At 38.2% G+C, this 11,793-nt stretch overlaps 1 protein-coding gene across 4 annotated transcripts in view; it reads right to left on the bottom strand.

The window, feature by feature from the left end:
• Nucleotides 1-2,410: 2,410 nt before the first annotated feature.
• Nucleotides 2,411-11,793, bottom strand: part of LOC127862388 (uncharacterized) — a 33,239-nt gene continuing 23,856 nt past the window's right edge. For all 4 annotated transcript variants that reach the window (XM_052401472.1, XM_052401473.1, XM_052401474.1 and 1 more), the window contains 3 exons: nt 10,845-10,965; nt 9,503-9,664; nt 2,411-6,320 (listed from right to left, as the gene is read on the bottom strand). In XM_052401472.1, coding sequence (XP_052257432.1) covers nt 6,174-6,320; nt 9,503-9,664; nt 10,845-10,965 — 430 coding nt within the window. In that variant the 3' untranslated portion in view covers nt 2,411-6,173. The remainder of the gene's footprint in view (nt 6,321-9,502; nt 9,665-10,844; nt 10,966-11,793) is intronic.

Raw genomic sequence — 11,793 nt, 5'->3', positions numbered from 1 at the left:
AAGCAACTGTATCGTGGCCTCTGTTATCAAGACTAACAAAACAAGCAACTGTATCCAGGCCTCTTGTTATCAAGACTAACAAAACAAGCAACTGTATCCAGGCCTCTGTTACCAAGACTAACAAAACAAGCAACTGTATCCAGGCCTCTGTTATCAAGACTAACAAAAAAAGCAAATGTATCCAGGCCTCTGTTATCAAGACTAACAAACCAAGCAACTGTATCCAGGCCTTTGTTATCAAGACTAACAAAACAAGCAACTGTATCCAGGCCTCTGTTATCAAGACTAACAAAACAAGCAACTGTATCCAGGCCTCTGTTAACAAGACTATCAAAACAAGCAACTGTATCCAGGCCTCTGTTATCAAGACTAACAAAACAAGCAACTGAATCCAGGCCTCTGCTATATGATCATGATTTTGCTGGGCAGTGGACCGAAACAGGTGATAATGATAACTGATTGTGATAATGATTCACTGTTCATTAATATTTAGCAGTTTGGTCATGTTATTACATGTAATACAGGGATGGAAATTAACAGGTACCTACTAACCTATGGCCTCAAACTGGAGGCGAGACCTTCGATTTTCTGAGAAAATGTGTATGTTCTCTATACAAGGACAAATAACAAAGGTAGATAGCCATGGCAAAAAGAGTAGTTTCTAACCCGGATTATGCCATAGTGTTTTATTTTTATGATCTTTGTAAAAAATCATTTCATTTGTACAATGTTTTTAAGTTTTAAAGCAAATAAAGCAAACAATTTTGCATAATCATACAACAAGATTTGATTGAGAATCTGTATAGCCATGTAGAAAGAAACCACAAACTTAATGGACAGATGGACTTAAACCTACATCTGAACTGTGATTCATTCCATATCATAAAATCATTTTGCTAACACCAAACAATACCTCATTCAACATTAATTGGTACATGTAAAATACCAACAACATCTGCGTTGGACTTCTTGGGTGACTGTCTCGGATAGATATTAATGAAATGAACAAGCATATTCGTTGAATTGATATCCCCCGCCATTATACTTTTGGACACAAAAGTATTCTGGACGGATGAACAAGGCCAATGTGCATCATCCTCTTATTCATATATACAGCTGTATACTCATACCAAGTTTCAACAAAATCCGTCAAAGCTGTGGCTCCGGACACACAAAAAGCATTTGTTCAAGATACAAAGGGCCATAACTCCGTTATTATCCGATGGTGTACAATGCCATTTGGCGTGCATCATCCTCTCATCCATATATATACTCATACCAAGTTTCAATGAAATCTGCCAAAGCACTTCCAAGATATGGCTCCGGACACAAAAGTGCCGGACGGACAGAAAGACGGACGGACAACGCCAAAACAATATCCCTCCACCTATGGCGGTGGATAATAATAAGGTCATATGTGTGGAAGAGAATCAGCTGAAACACCGTACTTAAATGAGAAGATATTTACATCCAATGTAAGTTGGACAGCTGTGTACCAGAACAAATATATATATCACAGTATTACTTACAACGCTGTTACATAATCTTTCTATTACCGACCTATAATATTGTTTTATTTATTTTCATTATTTGCAAAAAAATATTCATTCAAACGCAAAGTCTGCAAATAAATTAGTGCAAGCACTCCTGTAATTTAAATGGGTTCTAACAAGTTTGTTGTACACATCGTTTTTTTTTAAAGAAATAAATCCTAATATTATCCAGACATTATTTTAAGCATGTTTTACAGGTGGGTTAATTATTTTAGTGTTTTTTTTTGCTGATTGTTGACACTTTCAATACCATGAAGATTCTATAGAGTATTCATGAGAGAAACTTTCTGAGATGACTAGGAAATATTTTGTTCAATTGGCACTGTCCAATTAATTTATAAGATGGAAACAGGTCACATACTGTAAAATATATGATGGTCACATAGTACAACTGACGTAACCTTATTGATGGTATATAATAACAAGAGCACCGAATAATGGGTGCCAATGCTCAGCTGCGGGTGCATTTTTTATTAAATGAAAGCTTGTCAGAATCTTTTCTTTTTTTTTAAGGTCATTGTGACCTTGAACTTTGACCTTGTGACCCAAAAATGTGTGTGGCATGTAGATCTCATCAAAGTGCATCTACATATGAAATTTCAAAGTTGTAGGTGGAAGCACATTGATTTTAGAGCAAAATGTAAAAGTCTTAGCACGACGCCAGCGGACGACGAGATGGCTATGATAATACCTCTGGGTTTTCTCCAAAAACAGCCGAGCTAATTAAAACAATTTGGAATATGACAGGAGAACTTTTTCACGAATTCTGTGTTTAACTCAAACACTGACCCAATCTGCTCAGAACAACCATTAGTCACTATTATTCAATGGAAACCAATAAAAATTAACAACGAAAGTTGGTGTATAAGTATTTATTTGTGCTAGAAAATACCATACACTTCACATCTCTTGTCTATACAGATAAATAATATACAGATAACAAAACAATATATGATCCACGCTCTTGGAAGACCGGGCCTAAAAGTATATTCCAGATTATACCCTTCAGTTTTATCAGTCTAATCAGGGACAACACTTTCTGCTCCTATGGCATTTTTCACTTAGATATGTATTTTGACGTGTTTGCAGTCCGTTAGAAAGTAACTTTTAATTTAAGACCTTTCTTACTAGATTCAAGTTTTAAAGGCTTCATTTCCGACCCTTAGATACTGATGAGCAGCAAACAGCATAAAACCTGAACAGACGGAGAGTTTCTCGCAGGCTGTTCTGGTTTTATGCTGTTTGCAAAAGCCATTTTCACTTTGCTTCTAATTGGGGAAAGGGTTGAAGGACGTCTCTTCTGAACGAGGGTGGAACGCGTCCTCCCTGATCAGCCTGTGCAGGCAGCATAGGCTAATCTGTGACAATATTTTACACACATGGAGTAACCCCGGTGTTCCTAGAGCATGTCTCATTCATATGATGTAACCCGAATCACGTCATTCACATTCACAAGGAATGATACAAACAGTTTGTATAAACAAATTGCATGATAAAATTTACAACATGATTATTCTTTAACATCTTTAACAACATTATGACCACTTTTGTAAATCAATATAACAACAATATATATGTACCGACCGGTGCATGACAGGGTACAGGTCCCATGGTCAAAAGGCTTCTACAAAGAGATTTTTAGTTAAAATATTATCAAACTGTTTATGTGACAATAATCTTTTTAAGTAATTAAAATCAGCTGTTCAAGGAGATAACTAAGATATATATTATATTTAAAACCTTGTTAGAAGAACAACAAAAAAGTTCCCAAACAGGCTTCCCATATTTATATTAAGTTCCACAACTATATATTTAACAAATTTTTCACCCTGGTTATGTTTGGTTACATTCATTGATTCAGATGGGTCAATAAGATGACAGGGTCATCACATGACAAATTGCACTATCAAACAACAAAACTGATTATATTAGTATCTGTACATAAACTGTAAAATTTAATCTACCGGTAGTTTTTATGACACAAATGTATTGAAAAAAATACAACCAAGAACAAAAATGCAGCTGCATTATCACAAACTAAAATGTCATCTTTCTGTATACATCGAGCTTGCCTGTTGTGGTAAAAATAAACGCAAATCTGACAATCACTGACCCATAAAATATAGTTTCAAACATACAGCTACACTAAATGAATGACACAAATATTCTAACAGAATGACTAGAAAAGAATTATGCATTAACACTGTCATCACACACATTATTGAATGATTGACATTTTTGTTTGGGCAACCCTAATTCAATTATTATTCATTTCTTATTCTAATTAGACATGCACAGACTTTTCTAAACACAAAGAACAATCTTAGATTGCTATGTGTGGCGTTTTTTAACCCTTTGCATGCTGGGTAATTTGTCTTCTGCTAAAATGTCGTCTGCTGAATTTCTAAAATTAGCATTTTCTTCGATTTTTTTCAAAGAATACTATCAGAATAGCAAACAGTTTGGATCCTGATGATGTGGCGTCTCATCTGGATCCAAACTGTTTGCAAAGGCCTTTAAAATCCGGTTTCAGCACTTAAAGGGTCAATATTTCACAAAACTGGATATTGTCAAAACATATATTTATTACTTTTAAATTTCACAATGCTTTCTTTACCAATTGATCATTCTGTGAAAAATGCACATTTAATAAAATATACCTCTATAGTTCTCAGACGCCTACAGATTTCATAATTGCAAACATGCATTTCATAATAATTCTGACGAGCAAAATTATACTTCCTTTCAAAAATTGGCACTAAATCTATTTGCAGAGAACATAATTTTATAATGTGTCACTAAAATAAAGATAAGATGCAATACACATGTGCATACATTACATGAAAATACGCTGAGGAATATAAATTAACACGAAACAAAGCACTGATAAATGTGATTTACTTCAATTTTGATGCATTACAAATCATGTTACACAGTTTTTTAATGGTCAAGAATTTATACATGGGGATCTGGAGTTTAACCTTGTACCAATTATAGAAGAATATTTCGCCACAAAAACTTCTATTTAGAATGAGCGCTGTATCGAAAGAAGAATTGTACAAGAAAATATAATATCTATTAATACATTTCCAAAAATAGAAATATTAAGAACTGATGAAAATCCCATTATAAGTTTACAACATAGATTATGTTATTACGTAACAGTAACGCGGAAAGAACTGCTGCTTAGGAACTGAATTTTGACAACATCTTTCCCTGCCATTGTACATATTTTCCAGAAAAAATATACAACAAGAAGAGTTCATTAAAGTTTAATTATTCTTTGAAATCAGATGTCAATTGAATTATGAAAGCTCATAAATAAAGACGCTGTACATGTATCCAATGACTGATATGTCACTGTTGGATAAGCAAACAGAGACAAGATCACAACAACGGAGGGAATTCATGCAAATCAGGTAACTTTAAATAAATCTATTTATTTTAGCTTGATTGCATCCAAAGCCTCAGGCTAATAAAAATGTTCTCAAGTCCATTTCCTTGGCCTAAAATCAGTACTTGGGGAAGATCTATAGAACGCTCCCCTAGTGGGGATCTATCCCGTGACCTCCCGATCACTAGGCAGACACCTTATCCATTACCCCACGGCAAACTTTTCATATAACTTTTATTAATTCGTATTTGAAGTTTTAACAAACACTGAACATACAGTTTGCTTAAAAGTTAAAACAAAATGGTGTTATTTCTGAGAACTTTAAAACTGAGGCAACTAAACTACCCTATTACAGGCTTCTTAAAACTGTACAAAATTTCCAAACATTCTCTATGTTTAAACTGCCTAAAAAGGTCATTCAAAGGGTGGAGGAAAGCGGACAACGACAACGAGCGAGGCCTGGTAATGTAATGGGGGGGGGGGGGGTAGAGGGTTAGTTTAAGGGTTAGTGATCGGGTTTGGGTTAGCCTTAACCCTAACCTTAACCCTAACCCAGGGTTATCTCCCCTAAACCAGGCCTCGCTCGTTGTCGTTGTCCGCTTCCCGAGGGAGGAGGGCATATCTTGAGAGTATGAATCACACCCCTGGTACTCAGTCAAGTATTTAGTGGTAAACAGTAGACTGCATCAACAAACCCACTGCAAAGGGAACTAGAGATCCAAAACACAAACACACACATTGCACACTTAGAAACGCAACAACATTACTCCACCCTTCTGGCAGTTGTATAATTCAATATGATCATTATTTACATTACAACTTTCTCATAGACGACGCTGCTGTCGACGCAGCAAATAAAAGATCTTTTAATTTATTATTTTAATGAACAGGCCAATAAACAAAATTCAACAATAACTATTCACACTGCACTTATTAAAATATATTACTCTTTATATGTATAATAAATTCATTTATTTGTACATGTTTTTCATAATATATTCGTTTGAGAAAAAACATTAACATAACATAACAAAAGCCTTTCTTGATTAATTAAACACATGCTTAACAAAGAAATCTTTTTCAAAAATAAAACTGCAAGGATTCACAGGCTGGGCTGGAGCTACTCTGGATGCATAGTTGCATACTGCATTGAACCCTTTTCGCATGACGCAAGACAATTACATCAAACCATCTTAAGTGTTATCCCATGTAAGCAGTGGACAAAGTCACTCCAGCACTTCAAATATCAGCTCCAAGACAATCATTGTGTCTGGCTGGGTAGCACGGTGTATCACAGGGACTAGCTCATTGTCAAGGTCGTTCATGTACACATCTGGCAGTCTGTCTCCATTGGCCCCTGCCTCGTAGCCAACCTGCAAGGATTGGAACTTGAATGAAAAGTGCTAGCAACAATAGCAATCGTCATCATCGTCGCCATTGTCGCGATCATCATCACCATCACCATCATCATCATCATCATCATCATCATCATCAAAACATTAAAACAAGGGCTGTTTGTAAAACATGCATGCCCCCCATATGGGCTGTCAGTTGTAGTGGCAGCCATTGTGTGAATACGTTTTTTGTCACTGTGACCTTGACCTTTGACCTTATGTTAGTTATCATCCGGAAACCATTGTACTATTTCCAGTCACTGTGACCTTGACCTTTGACCTAGAGACCTGAAAATCAATAGGGGTCATCTGCCAGTCATGATCAATGTACCTATGAAGTTTCATGATCCTAGGCGTAAGCATTCTTGAGTTATAATCCGGAAACCATTTTCCTATTTCAAGTCACTGTGACCTTCACCTTTGACCTTGTGACCTAACAAGAGCTGTCAGAGGACAGCGCGCTCAACTATTCGAGTGCTTGACAGTATAACGTAAGCCATCATGGGGAAATTGTTCATATTCAATAATTTATTATACGATCTTTTAAAAATAAAAAAAGGAAAAAAAAAAATATTTTTTTTTTTTTTGGGGGGGGGGGGGGGGTAGGGGGGTGAGTGGGGGGTATAATGTGTGGTTTGGTAATTTATTAGATGTTTAAAAAAAAAAATTGGCGGGGGTGGGGGGGTAGGGGGGAGTAAGAGGGGGGCATAATGTGGGGTGTGGTAATTGTTTAGATGTTAAAATTTTTATATATTATTGTTGTTTTTTTAAGGGGGGGGGTGGGGGTGGTAGGGGGGTGGGAGTTGAGAGGGGGTATAATGATGGGGTGTGGTAATTTATTAGATGTTTAAAAAACATTTTTTTTTGGGGGGGGGGGGGTTGGGGGGGGGGGGGGTAGGGGGGTGGGGGGTAGGGGGGTGGGGTGAGAGGGGGGTTTGATGTGGGATGTGGTAATTTATTAGATGTTAAAAAAAAATCCTTTTTTTTTTGGGGGGGGGGGCGTTGGGGGGGTAGGGGAGTGAGAGGGGGGTATAATGTGGGGTGTGGTAATTTATTAGATGTTTAAAAAAAATCTCTTTTTTTTGGAGGGGTGGGGGGGGGGTAGGCGAAAGTGAGAGGGGGGTATAATGTGGGGTGTGGTAATTTATTAGATGTTTTAAAAAAATACAAAAAAATTGGGGGTGGGGTGGGGGGGTAGGGGGGGGGGTGAAAGGGGGATATAATGTGGGGTGGGGTAATTTATTAGATGTGTAAAAAAATAAAAATAAATATTTTTTTTAAGGGGGTGAGGGGTAGGGGGGTGGGGGGTGAGAGGGGGGTATAATGTGGGGTGTGGTAATTTATTAGATGTTAAAAAAAATGGGGGAGCAGGGGGGGGGGGGGTAGGGGGGTAGGGGGGGGTTAGAGGGGGGGGGGGTATAATGTGGGGTGTGATAATTTATTAGATGTTAAAAAAAAATCTTTTTTTTTTGGGGGGGGGGGAGCGGGGTGGGGGGGTAGGGGGGGTGGGGGTGAGAGGGTATTATGTGGGGTGTGATAATTTATTACATGTTTAAAAAAAATATTCTTTTTGGGGCGGGGGTGGGGGGGGGTAGGGGACAGTGAGAGGGGGGTATAATGTGGGGTGTGGTAATTATTAGATGTTTAAAAAAAATATCTTTTTTGGGGGGGAGGGGGTAGGGGGGTGGGGGGTGAGAGGGGGTTTATAATATGGGGTGGGGTAATTTATTAGATGTATAAAAATAAAAAATAAATTTTTTTTTTTTTAGAGGGTGGGGGGGGGGGGGGAGTAGGGAGGTGGGGGGTGAGAGGGGGGTATAATGTGGGGTGTGGTAATTATTAGATGTTAAAAAAAATTGGGGGGGGGGGGGCAGGGGGAGGTAGGGGGAGTTAGAGGGGGGGGGGTATAATGTGGGGGTGTGATAATTTATTAGATGTTTAAAAAAAAAAAATTTGGGGGGAGGGGTGGGGGGGGGTAGGGGGGTGGGGGGTGAGAGGGGGTATAATGTGGGGTGTGATAATTTATTACATGTTTAAAAAAAATTGGGGGGGGTGGGGGGAAGGGGGGGTAGGGGGCAGTGAGAGGGGGGTATAATGTGGGGTGTGGTAATTTATTAGATGTTTAACAAAAATATTTATTTATTTTTTTTTGGGGGGGGGTGGGGGGGGGTGAGAGGGGTATAATGTGGGGTGTGAAAATTTATTACATGTTTAAAAAAAATTGGGGGGGTGTGGGGGGTAGGGGGGAGTTAGTGGGGGTATAATGTGGGATGTGATAATTTATAAGATGTTTAAAAAAATATCTTTTTTTTTTTGGGGGGGGGGGCGGGTGGGGGGGTAGGGGGGTGGGGGTGAGGAGGGGTATAATGTGGGGTGTGATAATTAATTACTTGTTTAAAAAAAAAATTGGGGGGGGTGGGGGGGGTAGGGGGGAGTGAGAGGGGAGTATAATGTGGGGTGTGGTAATTTATTAGATGTTTAAAAAATAATAATTTTTTTTTGGTGGGGGGGTTGGGGTACGGGGGGTGGGGGGTGAGAGGGGGGTATAATGTGGGGTGTGGTAATTTATAAGTTGATGTTTAAAAAAAAAATTGGGATGGGGGTGAGGTTTGGGGGGGGGGAAGGGATTCTGGTAGGGGCGTGGGGTATTGTTTGGGTGGAATCCATTGTGGTATTCAGGTAAGTGTTGTTTTGTCAAAGTAATAATAAAATGTGATCATAAAAAATAACAATGATCTCACACTGACATAGCAAATATCCTCTATTTATTAAACATGAAATTTAATTGTATTGCATTTGTTTCCCCTGTATATAAGAAATATATCAGAGTGTATTACCTCCCCTGTCCTGCTTATATTTATATTAATCAACAAAATTAAACATTAACACAATATTCAATATACAAAAAATCTCATATTCTGATAATATTTTTACTGATCCACTTTATTTTACTCAAATGATGATGTTTCATTGGACTGATAATTATAGATTTAGGATTACAGACCAGTTGCTTCAGTTATATTGTTCAGAGTTCGCCCTGTTGGCCGCGTATGCGTTCTTGAGTTATCATCCAAAAACCATTTTACTATTTCGGGTCACTGTGACCTTGACCTTTAACCTAGTGACCTCAAGAATTCCACCTTTAAAGCACAGTTGCTCACCTGATCATTTCCCAGTGAGATACGGAGCCCTATCCTGTCCAGCTGTGAGTCTTTGAGGGGCTCCAGGTGCTTTAGTAGGGCCTGGCAGCATGCTGTTGCCACGGTACCACCGATACGACTCAGATCCACTGGGTCCCACTTTGGGGAGCCTCTCTCCTCATTCTAAAAACACACAGAAGTTGTCATCACCACATTTACATAAAGCAGCATGTACTTATATACAACAGAACTAAGTCTCCTTCTGTAGAAACTATCTGGAATTTATATGTGTCATGTTCTGGAAAACTGGGCTTAATTCATCTGCGTAAAGTGCCGTCCCAGATTAGCCTGTGCTGTCCGCACAGGCTAATCAGGGACGACACTTTCCGCTTTTATGGTATTTTTAGTTTCAAGGAAGTCCCTCTTAACGAAAATCAAGTTTAGGCGGAAAGTGTTGTCCCTGATTAGCCTGTGCGAACTGCACAGGCTAATCTGGGACGACACTTTACGCACATGCATTATGACCAGCTTTCACAGAACAAGACACATATGCATGAAGTGTCATCCAACATGAAAAATACAATAGAAGTGGAAAGTGTTGTCCCTAATAAGCCTGTGCAGACCACGGCTTATCTGGGAAGACACTTTACACACATTCATTAAACCCAATATTCCAAGGGTGAGGCTCAACAATAAGTCTTTGTTTTCCATGCTTTCTTGTTTTAGAGTATTTGCCTATGTGGAGAAAATGATTTGTTTCAATCGTTCTCTCAAAACAGTTGAAAAAAGCATATCTATCTTACATACCCCTAACTAAACATACACAATTAATGTCTTGTATTTTGTATTTAATAAACATACCCTAACAAAACTAGAGCTTTGTCACAAGCAAGACTAATACCTCTATACCAGTTTGTTGGGTATTTTCAAGGGCAAATCAATCAGGAATATAGGGATATTTACTAGTAAGCATTCAATTTAATTGTTTGGGAAATGTGGAAGAAGTTTTCGCCACAAACTTGAAGAATCTACCAGTTTATGTTCATAAGTTACAGAGAAAATAACTAGAAAGTGTATAGATCACTGGCAATGAAATAACAGTCTTGAACATTTAGATGTCATAGTGATAACATAGTTTATGTTTCAATTTAATTGCAAATTCCCTACACAAACTTATAACGTTCTACTTGGACAAGCTGACCCACCAACCCAAAAAACAACAGATTGACTCCAATATACCCACTCCAAAAATGGCAAACATTTTGTAAATTCAATGTAAAAAGGCAATATTCAACAAGGGCAACAAAAACAACCACAACAGCGCCAAACATGTCAACAATGTGAAGGTTGTGTATGCAGTGACCTGTATGAAGAAGATCTCAGTCCAGCGGATGGTGTACTTCTCACCCACATAGTTGGTCATGCTATGGATCTTGAGGCTCTCTATTCCGTCCAGGGCCATGTTGTCCACTGGGCTCTTCACACTGAAACATGCAGTCATACACACTGATTTGGGAAAACTGGGCTTAATGCATGGGCTTGATGTGTCATTACATATTAGCCTGTGAATTCTGCACAGGCTAATCAGGGACAACACTTTCTGCTGGCATGGTTATATATGTTGAAGGAAGTCTCTGCTTAGCAAAAAGCCAGTTACAGCGGAAAGTGTCGTCCCTGATTAGCCTGTGTGGAATAAAGTCATGCTCTGAACAAATTATTGATGTTTAACCTTTAACAGTGACCTTTATCTGGAAATTAAAGACCAGGTTCCTATGGGCAGACATGCCATAGAATATTGATAGTCACTTCTGATAGGTAATTGCAAATCTGTCTTTTTTCTATAGCTATGCTTTAGAAAAATGGTTATTATTCAAAATTCTTGTGTTTGACTTTTGACCTTTAATTGTGACTTTTACTATGGACTAAGGGAATCTTTTTCTTGCTTCTTGATCTACCAAATTATTTAACAAGAGGGCCAAGATGGCCCTAGTTTGCTCAGAGGAGTCGGTTCATTCAATCTTTACCTAATTTCAAACATGACCTAGATATTGACTAGACAAACATCCTGGTCAAGGATTTTGTATAATATAATGAAAATTTGGACAATCTAAGGGCAATAATTATGGCATTAATTATGTGATTTTGCTCAACATCAAACTTGACTGAGATCTTTCAGCAACTTTGATAAAGAATGCTTGAGAAATGTGAATGCTAGAGTGTTTACAAACCAAATGTGGACGTACAGACAGCGGACAAAGACCGATCCTAAAACCTCAACTGAGCAATCAGGTGAGCTAAAAAGTGTGTTTCAC

The sequence above is a fragment of the Dreissena polymorpha genome, chromosome 16 (assembly GCF_020536995.1).
Source record: "Dreissena polymorpha isolate Duluth1 chromosome 16, UMN_Dpol_1.0, whole genome shotgun sequence".
NCBI classification, from domain to species: domain Eukaryota; kingdom Metazoa; phylum Mollusca; class Bivalvia; order Myida; family Dreissenidae; genus Dreissena; species Dreissena polymorpha.
The sequence above is the reverse complement of the archived record's forward strand: the minus strand, read 5'-3'. Positions and strand labels throughout refer to the sequence as shown.